The sequence below is a fragment of the Thermobia domestica genome, chromosome 9 (genome assembly GCF_964235325.1).
Source record: "Thermobia domestica chromosome 9, izTheDome1.hap1.1, whole genome shotgun sequence".
Classification (NCBI taxonomy): domain Eukaryota; kingdom Metazoa; phylum Arthropoda; class Insecta; order Zygentoma; family Lepismatidae; genus Thermobia; species Thermobia domestica.
Window position 1 is genome coordinate 83,620,558 of NC_137462.1, and position 20,526 is coordinate 83,641,083.

The 20,526-nt window shown below is 37.5% G+C and overlaps 1 protein-coding gene across 1 annotated transcript in view; it reads left to right on the top strand.

Moving 5' to 3' along the window:
• Gprk1 (G protein-coupled receptor kinase 1) overlaps positions 1 to 20,526 on the top strand; it is a 609,628-nt gene that overhangs the window by 528,465 nt on the left and 60,637 nt on the right. The window contains exon 5 of the mRNA XM_081771441.1: positions 4,594 to 4,668. Coding sequence (XP_081627567.1) covers positions 4,594 to 4,668 — 75 coding nt within the window. The remainder of the gene's footprint in view (positions 1 to 4,593; positions 4,669 to 20,526) is intronic.

Here is a 20,526-nt window from a genome sequence, read left to right on the forward strand (position 1 = left end):
AATGTGTGTGTGTGTGAATGTAAATCTGTATTAACATTTATAATGAATGAACTTCGACAAGTTCGTATTTTTCCTCCTGCTGAATGTGCAGAGGATTAAATGTTTTCCAAGGTAAACTCTTAAAATAATCTCTGTCGTTGGTGAGAGGGCTGCTGAAAACAGCGAGAAACGAACTATTTTAAAAAATGCGTTATTCTCAATGCTGTTCTAAACCTGTTACAACAGGCACTTTTAATTAACAAGCAGTGTTCTCCAAGAAAGAGAATACATCCCAAATGTTTTATATTATTTGCAATAAGGTACATTTTAGGATTACTGTTATCTTACTCAAAGCCTACTTTCAATGGAAACGCTCATAATAAAACAGAGATCTATGATAACATCAGAGCCCTGCACGGGCCGGGCATGCCCGTTTGGCCTGGCGGATTACCCGGCCCTGCCCGTTTCAAGTAATATCAAACTGGACCGGGTCGGACACATTCCGGGCCGAACACAAATGCTATAGGGGCGAATCGGGCACACGTATTTCGGATCCGGTTGGCCCGGCTCGGCCCGGATACTATGAAAGACGGATCGGATACTAATGCTGTCAGCCTATATTAATCGTTATGTATTTGAGAAACTAACTTTTTATCCAAGACTAAAGTACTGTACTACTACTACTACTATTACTACTTCTGCTACTACGACGACCACTGCTAATACTACTACAACTGCTACGACTTCGCGTCAGAGTTGACATGTCTGGTGGTACAGAATTTACCTTCTAAGTACAGAAAAAATTGGAGAAATTAATGCTAGTTAGTATGGCCGGTCTGCGTAGAATGTGAACCAATGCTTGATCTACGAGGAACAAACGGTGGCTCAGTAGGTAAAGCACTCACATCTGGTGCTAGAGGTCGTCGGATCGGTCCCTGCTCATGCTATGTGAGCTTTGTATTGGACAAACACCGTGTGAGTGGAATTTTGGGGTTGGTCCCGTTTCCTCCCACTCAATCCTTCTTTCAGAAAAAATGTTCCGGGGGCACCGTTAGTATTCCGAGGGGGGCACTGCTGGTGCTATTCTATTTATTATTATATCACAGACTAATTATTTGGTCTTAAAACATTTCTGGAAGAAACACTGCTCCCACTGTTTTCATTCCAGCAAATTATCCCATCATCATCCGTACGGGCTCAGCCGTAGTTACCTAAAGAACGTATGATAAAGTCAAGTACTTGACCTACTAAGTAGAATTATTTCGATTTTCTCAAAGTTGGCACTGAATCGAGAAGTCAACATCTCCCCGTAAATCGAACCCACGATAACCATGGTAAAAATACGCGATAAAAAAAAATATATGTATAAACTCAAAGTAATTATTTCAACCAAGCTTTCATAAATCCAACTGCAATCGGTTATAACTACCAGGGGTTTTAAACTTTTTGCAGCTGAGGCTCCTCCCGAACGCGCCTCCCCCGTCAAAAATGAAATGTGTCAACAACATAAATATATGTGTCCGTAAAAGAAAGACTATCACTATGATAAGCTATGTTTCATTTATTAATCACTAATGGAAATATCTCATTAACACAGATGCTCTACATTGTACACACCAGGTCTGTATCCAGGGGAGTCTAGGAGGCCGCTCCCCCTAAATTTTTACTGGCCCCCACTAAAATTTTCATGGTAGCTTGCAAATGAACTATAATATGGTTGGATCGCCCCCCCCCCCCACTATATTTTTGGGCTAGCTACCGGCCTGGTAAACACTGACTACACGTTTTAATGTTATTAGCCGATGTTAATAATTACAAATTGTGGTCAGTCAGATATTTATGTTAAAATTGAAAAATACCAGCAGAGAGGGACTTTAAATTATAACAACCAGCACATTTAAATGTTGAACAAAGTCATTGGGATTATGAGCTTGTTTTGAGTCCACAATTTATGGGGTCTTATGCAGAGTCGTTCTGACGCTTGATTAGTGCCATACTAAAGAGTTCGACTAACATGTTTCCTGCAGTAGTCAGGTCTTTAGAATGATGCTAGTCATACGTCAAAACTACTCTGCATAAGGTCCATTAAGTCTTGGCACATATTTTGAAATGGCAAGACACAAGACTGCTTCGACCAAGGAAAATGAAACAAATAAGACTATTCGTGAATGGCGGTAGTACTTCAGAAAAGATTAAAACTTCAGAATCTTCCCATAATAACAGCAAATTAAGAGAAAGAAAAATTCAGCTAGCATGGCGTCGCGCGAAATTCCAGACGTTTAAGAAGACATACGATTCTACAGAGATAAAGTAGATTTTTTTAGCCACCTAGCAAACATTGTACACGTTTAAGCCAAAGGTGAAAGGGTCATCCTGATTGTATGTGGAACAGAGGTGATACCGGTACAAAGGCTTAGTCCATTATGTATTCCTAAAGAAGAGGGTGCATACATAATTATGCATGTTGCATTATAAATGCGTTCCTTTGCAGGATCTTTTTTTAAAAGTCCTCGCGTCACCTCGGCGCGCGGACGCACAGTTTGAAAACTCCTGGGTTATATTTTCTCACTTTGAAAAATGCACTGGCATTTCAGATACATCCAGCTAAACTAACCTACCTCTGTACTCACTTCGTAATAGTGTATAATTTTGTTAGAAACCCATATCAGTTTCTTATACTTGTAGATATAATGAAAAATTAATAGTAACTCCTTATAATTTTATGCTTTTAAAAAGTTTAATAAAAAGTTTCTACGTTAAGTAAACATAAAATGAAATATACATCAATTTAAAGAAATTTTTATGCAGAATGCAAAGTAAGTTACAGAAGTTACCTATATCTGCAACAAAGAGTGATATTTTACTTTAGCATCGATATTATATAGAACATCTACAGCTTAACGTGGGATCTCGAACCAAATGAGCTCCCACATAGATTTTTTCCCCTTTATGGCCTTCTAATTAGTTAGCATTTAAAAAATCTCAAATGAAATGTGACCCTTATTATTGCTAATTTGTGTTACAGTTTCGGCAGTATACCATTTCCTTCATCAGAGACGTTAACTGATACATGATGTATTGCAGTAATAAGGGTTTGCTTTGCTCAGATTTTATTTTTATTTAAGTTCCACGAAAGTCCAAAGTTAGAATGAGCAGTTCGTAAAAATCATACTTTATAATGTTAATTGTGTCGGAAGAAATTGTAAGTTCAATTTCTAGCGACTTTTTTGTGTTAGCGTTTTGGCCACACTGAATATTGACCTAAACATATAGGAGAAAATGGCGCCTGTATGCCCATTGGCTTATATTTCAAATAGGATGTTACTTAACTGAAAGCAATGTAAATGCAAAAGAATGTAATTACTATTCTCTCCTCCTGACAAAGCGATCCCTTTAAACTACACACATAAACTTAATTGCTGAATATGTTAATGGGGTCCGGCGGTTTCCAGTGACAATGGATAGCAGCAATGTTGTCATTCTTAGTCCCTGTGACCTTAATGCGTTATCGTACTAACGTAAGATTGACCACAACTCATGATCCGTGTGCAGCACTGATGGAACGAATCACGTCAGTTAGACCCATGACCGAACAGACCCATTGTGACCCGACGATGACGAAACATCGTCATACACGTGCAAAGTAAGTATACAGCTAGCTTTCTCATTAAATCGAGATTTTTTTCTCGCTTATATGCGTCAGTGTGTGTCAACAAGTATAGTACTGAAAGATAACTACAGGGGCTATCAGAGTATAATGGCGTGAAATTCATAGAACAGAAAATCTGTGTGTTTTTATTGTGAAGGATTTTGAAAATGTAATCGAGCAAACTTGCTGATACAATATAAAAGATGCCGCTGAACCCAAGCAGTGATATATTAAATTTCGTTGTATAGTCTTGGCTCAAGACCGTTGTATTATTTTTCAGCATGGGAAGACCAATAAGCATGAAATCTTCAGAGAATCCAGAAGAGGTGTTTGGAGGGAACGTATTCCTCCTGGTCGATTAATGTAGGCTTGAAATATGGAGTTTTACATCCAAACAGAATGAAGGTGTGCACTATTTTATATGTAGGCCTATGAAAAGATAGCCTTTGGAGGGTTCTCCCCGTGGATCTGCCAGTTGGTTAAGAAATGTCACACTGGGAATCAAACAAATGAATGTTCGAGCTCGAGTATCTCGAGTGGTCATCAGTAATCAGCTATAAAATTTTGCAGTAATTCTTCAGAGTCATATCAGTAAATTATTAATTCTTATCGTCTATAATTAGCTCGATTCTTTTTCAGTAATATTATTAGTATAATACAAATATGAACTACTATGCTTGTGAATAAATTGGTGGAATATTTTGATCGGGTTTATAAGGACAGAAATGGGAAGTTTAGCCCTAGATATTGTACTGTATTATATGTTCGTATCTGTATTTGTAATTTATTGACTAAATAAATTGATTTGGAGATATAAATTTTAAAAAAATCAAAAGTGGTGGAAAACAATAAACGGAGCATTAAGAACAATATTTGAGGAATTTATTGTGTAAAAAGCAGGAGTTATAAGAGTTGTCCTTTCTATTGGAACATTGTCTATGTTTATTCGTGTTTTTCTTTTACAGAACTACTCTAAAGAAGCAGTCGCACATGTACAGAAATATTTAATGAAGAATGAAGTTCCAGTCAATTTATTTGAGGTATGAAAATAAACTGCTTCTGTTATATTTTTATAGTGTATTTCGCTTTGTACTTGTCGTGAAATAGATCTCTGATTTCTCATCACTAGTGAATGGATAGTGCAGAATGCAAACTTGATTTCACAGTTTCTCAGAACCTTTCTATTGGCCGAAAATTTTGAAGTCAGTTTGTAGATAGATTAATACTTATGCTACATTAGGATATGCCTTATCCTTTACAAAATCTATTCTAAGAGTCTTTGCAAACAAAAATCACACTATTTTGCTTTCTACTATGATAGAAATGGAACTTACGTAAGTTTTGAGTTTTCTAATTCAATGTTACTGAAGTAAGCTACGTAAAAGTCGTCTCTGATATTGCCTTCCCCAAGTTTTTTCACCCTAGGCGACTGCTTAGTTTGTCAAAATAGTTCTTTCTTTTTAACACCTATCAGTTGCAGAAATGAACTTGTTGAAATGGTCTACAATATTAAATATTAGTTCATCGCCTAAGCTTATGTACACCTAATCAATTTGAACACATGTCAATCAATATCGAGGAACATTTATTTTGAAATACTGGTAAATTTAGTTTTTCATACGTGTCAGAAATTACTGAACAGAGTGCAATACTAAATAAAGTGAATGCGCGGCTAGGTTACCCTTAATTTCGCCGGGTCAACGATATGTTAGTACCTAACACTCGGAACGATCGTTGTGACCCCTTTCTCTGACATTTGATTCAAATACTGATGTAGCTTGACACAACACAAAGGGGTGTAAATTACAAAAACACTTGTAGAGGAACCAATTCCTTGCAGCGTGGTCGTCATCGTTTGAGTTGGACTTCTACAAGTTTCACTTAAATAACACAGGCTTCGCTCAAAATTGAAGACCAGGCCAAGACGGCAATGTATTCTCAGTGAAGAAGTCCTAAAATATCAACCGTAACAATAAAACTACTAATGCTTTACTATCTTGCTAACCAAAAATCTATGCCTCAATATCCTTCATCTTTTATACTGGAAGCAGGAGAGCGCTACCAAAGTTACTAGACACGACCCAACGCTGCCATACCTTTTGGAATTCGTGGTTTATTGCGTGATTTTGCTGTCAAAGTTTTGTTTTGTTTTGCTTTTGTTACCTACATCCTCGTGAAAGATACTTCGCCCAACCATTTCTTTTCATCTGGCATAAGAAACTCAACACCACCACCTTTGAATTTCAACAATATATCTTCTCGTCCCCTCCCTCAATATATCCACCTTGCCGCGGTGGGGGGCTTGCGTACTTTAATGATCCCAAGAGCTATGCCGGAGATAGCTGCGCTATCAGATGGCTTCCCATGCCGGACAGGTCCTTAAGGGTAGGAATCAGACGAAGAGCAGCTCTACCATTACCACACTGAGGCTGAAGATGATTGACATCGGCAAGGCTCAGATGTGGACAAAAACAGGCAGGGACAGGATGTCCTCTATGGTTGTTTCACTGCGAGGTGAAAGGGCCTGGGGCACCACCAGTTTACTCAGTCCCTAGAAAACAACATGGAAAGAGAAATAGGAGAATGTAATATTAGAGAATACGACACTACTGTTTCACAGAGGGTCGTCCCCGGCAGTGGTGGGAAACACAGCAGGGCCTCCTCGGTCGTCATCAAACGAAACCCCTGCAGGATAGGAACCTGGAATGTGCGATCGCTGTTACAGTGTGGAAAACTGGAAAACCTGAAGAAAGAAATGGAACGCATGAAGATAGATATCTTGGGAATCAGCGAAGTTAGGTGGCCTGATGGAGGAAACATGTGGAGCGGGGACTTCAGAATGATTTACTTAGGAGCTGCAAACTGTACGACAGGAGTTGGTTTTGTCTTTAATAAGAAGATAGGACACAAAGTCATAGGCAGTTGGGAATACAATGAAAGGATAATAATGTTGAAGATAGCAACCGAACCGAGAAATATGACGATAATCCAAGTATATATGCCTACATCGAGCTACACAGATGAGGAAGTAGAAGAAATCTATGAGAAAATAGAAGAAGTATTGATGAATGTTGAAGACTAGGACAATTTAATCGTCATGGGTGACTGGAACGCAGTAGTCGGCGAAGGCAAAGAAGAGAATGTAACTGGGAATGTAATTTCGGCCTAGGAGAAAGGAATGCGAGAGGTACACGATTAACTGAGTTCTGCAAAAGCCATAATCTGACTGTAACAAACACTCTCTTCGAACAACTACTAAGAAGATACACATGGACAAGACCAGTAAACAAAGAAAGATGTCAAATAGACTATATGCTAGTCCAACAAGCATTTAGAAATCAAGTGAAGAACAGTAAGAGTTACCCAGGAGCAGACGTTGACTCAGACCATAATTTAGTTTTGATGAAGACCGAACTCCGACTAAAGAGGAAACGAGTGGTAGTACCAAACAAAAGATGGAACACAGTCAAGCTAAGAAAAGATGAAAACATGAAAAGGGAATTTGCAAATGCGACAGACAAAGAGACGTCTACGGTAGCTTTAGCAGGTGATGACATCGACTCGAAATGGGAAGCCATGAAAGCAGGTATTACAAAAGCTGCCGACGAGCACATAGGAAGAGAAACGAGAACCCAGTATAAACCCTGGAGAACAGCAGAAATATTGGAAATGATGGAGCAAAGACAGCTCAAGATAACAAACAAAGAAGAGGAATACAGAAGGTGCAGAAATCACATCAGCAGAGAAGTAAAGAAGGCCAGAGAAACTGGATAAACAATTTCTGAGAAAGGAAATTGAGGAAAATGTAGTCAAAGGCAATACAGAAACGGCATATAAAAAGGTTAAAAAACAGTTCGGTGAGAAAAAGAGACGCACAGACATTATCATAGACAAGGACGGAACAATGCTAATAGAAGAGGAGCAGATAACAAGAAAATGAAAGGAATACATTGAAGAACTCTACAAATAAGACAAAGAGAACGAAGAAGAGATAAAGAAGGAAGAAGACGGATGAAAATGAATTAGGACCATCAATTTTATAGTTCGAATTTGACAATGCTTTGGAGAAAATGCAAAATGGTAAAGCCCCAGGAATAGATCAAATACCAACGGAAGTGACTAAGAATCTCGGAATAACAACAAAGAAGAAACTATTTAATCTTATTAATGAAATTTACATCTCGGGAAAAATACCAAGAGACTTCGAGAAAAGCATATTTGTACCTATCCCGAAGAGGAAAGGCGCACGGAAATGCGAAGAACACAGAACGTTAAGTTTGCTTTCCCACGCATCAAAAATACTATGCAAAATTATCGCACAACGAATAGAGGGGGAAATCGAAGAACGATTATCAGAGGACCAGTTTGGATTCAGGAAGAAAATAGGAACAAGGGAAGCAATACTGAGTGTACAGTTAATCATGGAACAACACATCAGAATAAACAAACCAATTGTGATAGCATTTGTAGATATAGAGAAAGCTTTTGACAACGTAGATTGGAATATCATGTTCAGAGCGTTGAAGAATCTGAAAGTAGATTACAGAGACAGATAAATAATATACCAACTTTATAGGAACCAGACAGCTGTTACAGGAAGAGATCAGAAGGAAGCAAGAATAAGTAAAGGAGTGAGGCAATGATGTGAACCTTCATCTCTCCTGTTCAACGTCTATATAGAAGAAGCTATGAAAGAATTCTTGGATAAAAACGAGAAAGTAAATGGTCAGGTTTTCAGCACAATATGGTTTGCTGATGACATAGCACTGATAGCGGAAAACGATGAGGACATGCAGGAAGCACTTTCAAACTTGAACGACCAACTGGAAACAACATGCAAAATGAAAATAAATAAGAAGAAAACGAAAGTGATAAAGTGCACAAGAGCAGGACAGGAAAGGGCAAACGTATGGCTAGATGGAGAGAAAATCGAAGACGTTAAAACGTTCCCCTATTTTGGAAGTCTAATATCCTCGAACGGAAGAAATGAAAAAGACATAAGTTCCAGAATAGCACAGGCTAAACAAGCATTCAATAGGAAAAGAGGACCACCAAGAAATGTGTCGCTGGACGTTTGTAAAGACACTGGCGTGGCGCTTTACGGATTAGAGACGTGGACATTGAGAAAAGCTGAAATATCCAAGCTGGAAGCATTTGAAATGTGGTGTTGGTGCAGAATGCTGCGCATATCATGGACCGAAATGAAAAGAAATGAAGACGTACTAAAGGAAGCAAATGAAGGACGACACATCATGAAGATAATAGGATATAGAAGAAACAGCATGCTTGGCCATCTTATTCGACATCCGATTGGATCACTGTGCTGATAGAGGGAAAGGCAGAAGGAAAACCAGGAAGAGGAAGACCAAGGATAGAATATCTAGATGCAGTAACGAAGAAGAGTCTTTATCAAAGTATAAAACAGCTCTCCCAAGGGAGAGAAAAGTTTTAAAATGTCCATGTTACTCTCCAACCTATGTTTGAGGTGAACAAAAAGATCTTCTCGTGTTACACCATTTTCAGGACTTCACTGTCTTTTACTAACTGTTCCAAACATGCCGCCCCTGTCGAGTTTTACACCTACACGTGTTTATAGTTTTAAACTTTACTCATTTTCTCCAGTTCATTGCTGAGTTGGTTGAAATTTTGCAAACTTTACGCTATGTCTCTGCTTGTCATATGTACAGGACCTTAATCTTCTGTGGTTCTTAAAGTACTCGGAGTAACCTACTTGATGTGCTAAGTAAATATCCCTTCGTGCAGCAAATCCTTCTATCATATCATATATTATTAACATCGGAACCTAAGGTATAATTCTGCTGGTATGAGCCATGTTGGCGTAGGTGGTAATGAAGAGACAGACAAGGCAGAGAAAGTTAATGTCCAAGAAAGAAGATAACTCAGTTTCCTCATACCCAGCATGGATCTGCGTTCGGTGTTCATTTCTTAGTTCCATCACCGCTGCAGCTGGAATAGGGCCAGGCTATCAATGTATTAGATGTGCTCAAACCTGTACTTCGTATCTGGATCACCAGTTCAAGATCCTCTCGACAGGAAGAACGAATTTTAACTCATTTTCATATCAAAATTTCACAACTAACATATGATTTCTACTTCGTAGCGACGACCGACCATTCATATCTCACACACACATCCTGTGAAGCTAGACGAAGTATTTCAACATCATCTTGTTTATTGTCCATATCATGCTTAGCTTCAAGCTGACTTTGCCTTACTAGCAGACCTACTAACTCTGTTTGAAGATGACCACCGAATGATCTTTCAAGCTTTAAGGTTTCTTCATCACTTCCATGTCCTATCCAAGTTGTGATTATCATAGTGTTTATACATAACTCACTTATCACTTCCTCCTGTGTTTATGCCTTGTCTTATTGTCACTAAATGCGTTGTTTGTTTCCATTTCCAGTGACAATTCCGTTATGTATTTGACTTTTTTTTATCTTTCGTACTAACTTGAGTCTTTGTTTACCCTTGCCGCGTAGTCCGGCAGAAAAAAAAAAAAAGTAATGTCCCACTGTGTTAGTAATTTTACCCTTATGTTTCTGTCTGTTTTCTCATATTTTCTATATACTATTTATTATCTTTCGTGGTAAGCTCCTTTCTGAATTTTACATATTGACGGACCTTTGCACTATAACACACCCAATCCCAAGATCTTACTCTTACGCGTAAAACATGTATCATCATTATCGTAAATAAACATATTCTGTTATCTGTATATTTAGGTTCGTGCCATCACCAAAATTGTTACGTAAATGAACATAAATTATTATGACATTATTATTATTATTATTATTATTATTATTATTATTATTATTATTATTATTATTATTATTATTATTATTATTATTTGCACAAATTATTTCGTATAGATAACACTTGTTTCAGATGTACAGTCCGCGGCATAAAATTTGTTACAAAAATTCTCAGTCCAAATGAATAACAAACTCTTGCTCAGTTTTCTTATGCATTCCCGCAATACATGTATCAATCGATTAGTTGCTTCTAGTATTTATTCCAACTCCTCCCCGTCCTCCACCTCTCCTTGTCTAAAGCAGTGTGTGTGACGTAGTACACTCTTTCCATTCAGCTGAAAAAGAAACAGGAATCAAGTTTACAACGTTATAGCTTTAAAACAGTCTTTTCCATTCGTTTGTTCTGAAAGATTTTTAAGAGGCTAAATTAAAGGAAAGTCACACAATCTTCCCAGAGCTTCATAAATATCTTTAGTTTCATTCTTTTCTTTCTTTAAAGAGTGCAAGCTAGTAAGATGCTCCCTAAGAAATCTATGGAAATTGCCAAGAGCTCTAAAATATCTACGGACAGAAACGAGTTTTATTCAATGATTCATTGAATTTCTTTTCAGTAAGTGCAGCAAATGTTTCAGGGGCGTCATTTGGGCAGGACAGGAGGGTGTAATTCCCCCTCTCTTGAGCTTCATAAATACGTACTTTTTGATCAAATGTATAGTAATACACTAATAAAAAGTGAAAATCTTATGTCGCCAGAGAATCTCTTCCTTCCCCCCCCCCCCCCGAATAAAGTCTAAAAGACACTGGTTTTAACAACAAACCTATAGAGTTACGATAGCACATTGCTAAAGAGCTTACATTTGGTTTCAAGAGTCGAAGGTTTGATCTCAAGCCATATGACTTCCTGGGTGACATTGAGAAAGAGAGAGAGAGAGAGAGAGAGAGAGAGAGAGGGATTCAAGTATGGAGACAGAGAGGGATGATTTGTATACACAGATTTAGAATTGGGGAAAAATGATCGGACAGCATTCGTATTATGACGAAAATTCTGATTTTGTGAAAGATAAGAAGGGAAGTTTTCGAACTGCGAGGATCACATTAGGCAGTTGTCGAATTAATGTGGAGAACTCTTTTTACAGCATCAGATGATTACGAAAGGAGAGAAAGATCTTCAGAACTGAGGAATTAAGATTTTAAAAAATCTGATTTCGGCGACGGGTTTCGAACCACGAACCTTGTGGTCATCGAACCATGACTTTATCCATTCTGCTACGGAGGATTCTATTACTCGTTCACATACGTTTCCCTTAGCTGCGTTGAAAGCTACCTTAAGGGGATATTCCAAAAGTTGACTCGGTGGATGCGCCGTTCAGTTAGGATGTAAACCTCTTGTAACTTAGTTACAATGTGCAAAATGAACTTCCTCTTCTTCAGGACACTTTTTAAAGCTTTAAAATTTGTTACTATTGTTTTAATTAAGTTACATTTGATAGAACCATCTGATAAAGTAGTGCCAAGCCCTGTGCGTCATTGTCTGTTAGGTGAATGGTTAATGTAAGTTACTTTTACGTGGATGGTCCGAGCTTCCAATCAAGACCATTCTTATTGATTATTTTATTTGAGCTACGCTCATACTGTATATTCCACAAGTTCATGTTTGAAGTAATGTAGTCACAGCTAGTTTAATTCGAAATAATTTTCCAATATTATATTTGTTACTAAATTTACATGGCACTCCTCAGTTGTTTGTAGCCCTGCATAAATGCAAAATTGTTTTAAAAGTATATTTTACTTTCAAGTATTATTGATTTTTTTAAAATTGTCCTTCAAATTTATTTTATAATTATTTTCTATTTCTTAATTATAACATATTTTCTATTTATATTGTATTCTATGTTACACGTTTATTATTTACATTTTATGTCTTACCTTTGAAGCGGAGCTTTTGACAATTCAGAGCAGCTGGGACATACACAGGATGCAGGACTTGGCAATCCAGAGCTTTTGCCCCCACGAAATCACTACTTTTTTGTTTGTATATATATATCTAATTTTATAGATGGTGATAGCAGTGGCGGATCCAGGGAAGTGTGTTTGGGGTGATTGCATCCCCCAGAATAGGGAACTTTTTATACTTTTTATTTTAAAAATAAAACATATCCTAAGTATTTTTCATCTTTGTATTATAAACGTAAATTAAAACCTAAAGTAGATAGGCCTTACTTTCTTAAGAAAGTTAATTCTACAGAAGAGCTCTTTCTCATTTTCTATTTTTTTCTTTTCTTTCTTTATTTCTTTTTTGTTTTCTTTGTTTGCAATCCGCTCTTACCTTGATTTGACTTCGAACGACCGCCCCTCCCAAACAATCATCCTGGATCCGCCCCTGCATGATAGACATTTTAGTAAAATATGCCCTCAATCGCTGAAATAAATTCCTGTCAAGCTTTCGATCGCTGAAATAAATTTCTGTCTACGGCCCTGCAAAACAGTGACGATTTTAGGGAGTGATCAGTTAGTAATGCCTCCCTGGAGCAACGACACTTCCCCAGAAGTCATATCTCCGATAATTCAGAATGTGATTTGTGCATTATCACTTTTCACTCTCAGTGTCTTGAAACGCACCAGAAAGGAACTGTTCTGAAGTATTTACTGGTTCTCCCTATGACCCCATTTCAATATGGCCAACATTGGACATATACACATCTGAAATATCACCTTTTATGTCAGTGATCCCGAAAACTATCCATTGGACACAAATATAGGATATTTTCGATTCTTTATTCCTGTCACCCTCCCATTGTCAACTCGAAGCCAACCAAGGCTTATTTTGGACCTATGCAGCATCCACAGTGTCACTTTTCATCTTTGCACATGAATTCGACACTAATTTCGTTCGTATTTGACTACTTTTACATGTCACCTTCACCTCTTGGTAGGGATTTTTTCAGTATCTCGCCCCCACAACTATGGAGAAATTTCAACCAACTAAGTATAATTATAAATTATCATCTGAAACACAACAGTACGGGTGATCTTTTTCGCAGAGGAATTCGTTAACTACTGTTTCAATATCAATGTATTGGCTTTTTTTTGCTGTCCATGCTGGAGATTGCCAAAGAGCTAAACTTCATTCTGTACTATTGTGCTATGAATATATTGGTTTAATTCACTGAATACTCGCTTAGATGATGCTCTCGTCACAGGAAAAGTGAGATACAGTTATAAAAGGAAAACGAAACGAAATATTTAAGTTTTACGTCCCACGTTATGCCGACTACGCTAATGGAGACAGTGATGGTGCGAAACGAATGAAATCGTTTAATGAAGAAAGTGGGAGGAAACTGGAGAAACCCGAGAAAACTCATGCACCCGGTGTTTGTCCATAATAAAGTTCATTCAGCGCGAGCTGGGATCTAACCAACAACTCCATGCACCATAGGTAAAGTTATAAAAGAATAGGCGTCTAAACAAATACGGAACACTACTATCAATGAGAGTCGTATAAGATTTGATTTTTATTTATTTCATTCTAAGTTGAAATTTCAGTCAATCTTGATCTTCATTACTGTTCAAAATCCGGACCAACCATTATTCCCTACTAGGGTAAATATTAATTGATCGCCAACAGAAATCCAAAATCCTCTGTATAACCCCACGTTCCATTATTCCATATACACAATTAAGAGTCCAGCGTAACCTACCAGTTAATAAGTTTTCTTCTTCTTATTATTATTTTTAACACCTCAAAGATATAGGCTCATAATTGAACCACTGATTGGAAAAAGGGAATAAGTACATAAAAATATTTTTTCCACTTTTAAGCTTTTCTCACCAATTGCAGTTTTACAATACAAGATTCTTCTTCTTGTCTTAGAGTTTGTCAGTTCTTTTGCTACAATTAATCAGTTATACTCATGTTGAAACAAATACAAATACGCCTCGGGAAGGTTTTTTAGCGTTTCTGAAAACTTAGGTCTGATGTACTTATTCCCTTTTGCTGAAAATAGTTGCAGCAAATAGTTGCTGCAAGGACGTGATAAATCTTTTCGGTAGACTTCACAGTCTATAGCTCCTTCACAACTTCCTTATAATCTAAGGCTAAGTAGTTACATTTTAGACATTGAGGAAAAAGTGTGAAATTAATTAAAACCCTTCAAAGTGGAGTTACGAATCTTCAATGGACCCCATTTTGCTGTTGGCCTCGCTCAACGCACTCCCGTCACTGTTCAGGATGCACGATGGAGTTTCTCCCTTTTAGGAATACTTTCTAAGACAGTACTAGTTTTTTTTTTTTTTTACAGCTGTTTCAATTGAGTTGTATTTGCTAGAACTGTCGGTTAAAGGAAACAAAAGATCCTATACTCAAACACAAATCATCTCTCTAGAAGCTCTAATGGAAAACGAAACGAATCGTCGTAAACATGTTACGTTCTTGAAGAGGAAAACAGCAAAACATTGATTGCACAAACGTATAATGGTATCATTTGCTTGCAAATTTAAAACTTATAGAAGTTGATGGCTTGTTAGGTGAGGGGTTAGTGAACAGGATTTTTGTACTGGTGGTCCAGGGTTCGAATCTCGTCCGTTCTTCTTACGTTTTGTTTCTTTAAGCTACACTGAGTTTGTTCATTCCAATTCTTTAAGCTTGAATTAAATCTAATACCAGTTAGTGAATTAAAAGTAGCTAACATTATTTTCAAATACGAGACGTTATTACATGCTTGTCACTAGCTCACAATACTCAACTTTGATATAAACTCTTGGAGCCTCCATTTAACTCATTTCTTGACGTGTTTTGTTACAAAACTCATGAATCGTGGCGAACAAAATTGCTTTACCAGATAATGGTGACTGCTTTGAAACCAAATGACAAGTATGAGAATTAAATGTATCATATCTGTAGTTTGGTATGGAGAAGAAACCAAATAGCGAACGAAAGGTTTAAGAACAACCACGTTATTAATATAAACTATGCCAAATATTATTGACTTGCATGATTAAAAAACATCGAAAGCAATTGTGAAAGAACGAAAAATACTAACTTAGAATTTTGTAACTGGAGGCAAGGAAATCTAATTTAAACATACTAAAACATACCATTTAGCGCATATAGAGCGTGGATCTGTGCTCAAGGCGCTAGCTAATAATCTGGAGGTTCTCAAGTCGGAACCATGTGTGAATATTTTGTTTAAATTTAGAATTTTTGGTGATCATTAGTCGGCGATGACACACGTTTAATTGTCTTAAGCTATTTGAATATTTTGATCTTTCAATATTTGAATGATCAAATCTTCAATAATAATAATAATAATAATAATAATAATAATAATAATAATAGTTATTATTATTATTATTATTATTATTATTATTATTATTATTATTATTATTATTAGCAAAGTAATTCAATAGCACGTTAATATCTTTAATTATTTCTCGATAACTACTCGAACTTAAGACGTTCTCGAATCTAAGTCGCACCCCGATTTCGCTGGGCTAAATTAAAGAAAAATAGTAATATGTTATGGTTTTACTATTACTAAAGCACTCTTTGATATTGGTCATTTTCGATGATTTTATGTATCCCTCTCCCCTCTCCATGTTGGGGGCACGGTATGACAAAAATTATCCCAGGCCCGAATGTCGTGTACGTTGAAAATTTGATCGAAATCTGTTGGATGGTTCAAGAGTTGTTCTATTTATTTTTATATATTAATCTCCCCTTCTCTTATCCTCTCCTATGTTCTACCGTCAAAGTGAAAATATTAAAACACAAGTTTCTAGGCCCGAACGTCGTCTATGTTGAAAATTAGATCGAGATCGGTCAGGTGGTTCAAGAGTTGTTAAGTTTTATTCATTTTTATAGATATCTCCCCTCCCCTCCTCCTACCCTACGTTCTACCATCAAAGGGATATGACAAAAACCACCCCAGGTCCGAACCTCATCTATGTTGATAATTTGATTAAGATCAGTTCGGTGGTTTAAGCGTGATGAAGTCACCAAGACAGCATTTTTACTTTTTACATAGTCCCCCCTCTCCCTCCCCTACATTGTGCCGTCAAGGCAAAAAATGAAAACATCCCAGGTCCGAACCTTATCTATATTGAATGTTTGATTGATTGGGATGTCGGATTGTTCAAGAGTTATTAAGTTTTATTCATTTTCATATATTTACCCTCCCCTCCTCTTCCGCAAGTTCTAATATCAAAATGAAATAACAAAAAGCTTCCCAGGTTCGAATTTCATCTATGTTCAAAATGTGATTGAGAACGATCGGGTAGTTCAAGAGTTATTCACCACCGAACATTGTCACTTTTATTTTTATATTTATAGCTGTTATGTATCTTCCCCCTCCTCTCCATCCTCTACGGTATTCCGTCAAAGTGAAATGGTAAAATCCATCCCTCGCGTTAATCGAGACGGGGACATATAGCCTCATTGCTGACGTCCCCATTAATCCCCCTACTTATACCCTTTAATGTGTTTAAGTTAGTTTTTTTTTTTTTTTTTTTTTTTGTCTTCAGTTGCAAATTTCTAAGTTATTTTTCTTTGTTTCAAAATTCTCCCATTTCTTGTATGATAATACAAGTTAATAGTCTTCGACTTGTTTTATATTAATAATCTGAGTTGTTCTTAAACCTTTGGTTTCCAATTTTGTTTTGTCTCTACACCAAACTACAGATATGACAAATTTAATTCTCATACTTTACATTTGATTTCATTTGATTACATTCTCGCCCACAACACCATCAAAGCGGTCGCCATGAACTGCTTAAAAGCACTTTTTCCGTCACGAAACACCCAGCAGAGGGCGTACGATATCGTCTACAGCAATGAGAGGAAACTCCGCCTTGTTACGTGACGTCACATGAAGCACGTTCCGTTCAAACACCTAAGCAAAGCTATCATTTTGCTTCTGGTGTGAAAATGGCTCACTGCGAAGCTTCTGTTAAAAGCAGCGTGATTGCTTTAATTGAGCATGCGGGCATGAACTATAGCGAGGCAGGCGCGAGATATGGCGTTAACCGTGCTACAGCACGGAGGTGGTGGAGGAGATATGAGGAAACAGGAGATGTAAGACGTAAAAGAGGAAGTGGGCGACAAAGAGTTTCCTTTGCCGAAGAAGACCAGAGTGTAATTGCCCAATGCCGTGAGCACCCTTTCATGTCTGCCTGACAGTTACGAGAGGAAACCAATTTCCCAGGCGATGTTACGACTGTCCGTCGTAGACTCAAATCCTTTGGTTTGAGATCATACAGGGCAACTGTTAAGGAGCGACTAACAGAAGACCACATGGTTGACCGTCTGGCGTTTGCACAGTTAAATATTGCACGTGTGTGGGACGAGGTCGTTTTCACAGACGAAAAAATATTTTCCAGTGCAAACTTCGGGCCGAAGCGTGTTTACCGCCCCCCTGGAAAAAGGTATGCCTCTGAATACGTTTCCCGTTCTGGTCGAATGGGACATGCAACTGTCCACTGTTGGGCATGGATATGCAAGGCTGCAAATTTCGGAGGAATCTACAGGATTCCTGGTCGCCTAAACGCCCACAAGTATGTGGAACATCTGGATGAAACACTTCCGGAAATAAAAGCTCATGTAGGTGACGGCATATTATATTTGCAACAGGACAATAGCTCGATACATAATTCAAATGTGGTTCAGACATGGTTGCAGAGGCAACCTGATGTCGAAATAGTTGACTGGGTTCCTCATGGAGCAGATCTGAACCCTATTGAAAATATGTGGGCCTCTGTTGCAAGAACATTGCGGGAAACCTGGTCGAACAATCCTCCACGAACATCTAATGATCTTTGGGAGCGTGTTGAAGATGCGTGGTCGATCTGTTGCACCCAACGCTATATCTCTCGCCTGGTGGATTCAATGCCACGGCGTATGGCAGCTGTAATCGAGTCCCAAGGGGACTATACACACTATTAATAAATGCTCGCCCACAACACCATCAGCCCTCTCGAGGGCTACCTAATTCGACCCACTTATTAACAAAATTTTATGAAATACTTTACGCGACACCAGTGAATGTAAGTGTCTCAGTATGTTCTGCATTAATAAAGAGGCTAACGTGCGAGACTTGATGGCCGAGTGGTATTATGCTTGCTATGTAAACCAAAACCGCCTGTAACAGTGGTTCGAATCTAGTGAAGAAGACTCCTACTTTTTATCACCAGGGATATTTGCAATACGTCTTCTGCTATGTCCGCCTTCGTACGGTCTATTATATGACATAATGTGGACCGCCATAAGTTTTTACTTAGTAAACAATTTATAAATATATGAACAAATACCTAGGTATATTAGAGTAACAATGGAATATAGTACTTTCGTCCGACTGACGTCGCTCTGCAAATGTTCATTGTATTACACCGGAAGATGAATTAAATAAAGACTGGAAAATTTGATATAAAAATTAATACGTAATAAGTTAAAGACAAAACATGTAATTATAATCTCATATTTGAAACTAATTTCGACTACAATTAATTCTCTACCTGCTTTCATAAATAATCCAAACCAAACTTCGAGGTTTGGAATGCACAAACTAAGTGTAGCTAAGAGAAAAAAGTAACAAGAAGAGCAGAGATTCGAACCCACGACCACCAGCGTAAGAATTCCTTTTACTAACCCTTCATCTATCAAACCATGACGTGAACATGACTTTTGTAAGTTATAAATTTGTATCCAAGAAACACCATTAAGCGTATGTGCAACTACTGCTTTGCTCTTTTTCTCTTCAAAAGCGTAACATGTTTAGGACGATTCGTTTCGTTTTCCATTAGAGTTTCGAAAGAGATTATTTGAGTTTGAGTGTAGGATCTTTAGTTTCCTTTAACCGACACTTCTAGCAAATACAACTTAATTCACACAGCAGTTAAAAAAAAACTCGTACTGCCTTAGAAAGTATTCCTAAAAGCAGAAGCTGCATCATGCATCCTGAACAGTGACGTAACTAACGGCAGTGCGTTGAGGGAGCCCAGAGTAAAACGGGGCCCATTGAAAATTCGTAATTCCACTATTTTTCCTCGATGTCTAAAATGAGACTACTTTAGCCTTACATGAAAAAGAAGCTGTGGAGGGAACTGCGAAGTCTACTGAAAAGATTTATCACGTTCTTGCAGCAACAACTTTAAGTTTTCGAACAGTAATGAAGAACAAGATTGATTGAAATTATAACTTAGAATGAAATAACTAAAATTCTAATCTTATATAACTCTCATTGATAGTAGTGTTCCGTATTTGTTTAGACGCCTACTCTTTTATAACTTTACCTATGGTGCATGGGGTCCTTGGTTTGATTTCAGCTCACGCCGAATGAACTTTATTATGGACAAACACCGTGTGCATGAGTGTCCTCGGGTTTCTCCCGTTTCCTCCCACTTTTTTCATTAAACAATTTCATTTATTTCTCACCATTACTCTCTCCATTAGCATAGTCGGCATAATCGTGGGAAGTAAAAATTAGATATTTCATTTCATTTTTCCTTTTATAACTGTATATCACTTTTTCTGTGACGAGAGCATCTAAGCGAGTATTCAGTAAATTAAACTACTAAAACCTATATTCATTGCACAATAGTGCAGATGAAGTTTAGCCCTTTGGCAATCTTCAGCATGGACAGCAAAAAAAGCCAATACATTGATATTGAAACAGTAGTTAACGAATTCCTCTGCGAAAAAGATCACCCGTACTGTTGTGTTTCAGATGATAATTTATAATTATACTTAGTTGGTTGAAATTTCTCCATAGTTGTGGGGGCGAGATACTGAAAAAATCCCTACCAAGAGGTGAAGGTGACATGTAAAAGTAGTCAAATACGAAGGAAATTAGTGTCGAATTCATATGCAAAGATAAAAAGTGACACTGTGGATGCTGCGTAAGTCCAAAATAAGCCTTGGTTGGCTTCGAGTTGACAATGGGAGGGTGACAGGAATAAAGAATCGAAAATATCCTATATTTGTGTCGAATGGATAGTTTTCAGGATCACTGATATAAAAGGTGATATTTCAGATGTGTATATGTCCAAGGTTGGCCATATTGAAATGGGGTCATAGGGAGAACCAGTAAATACTTCAGAACAGTTCCTTTTTGGTGCGTTTCAAGACACTGA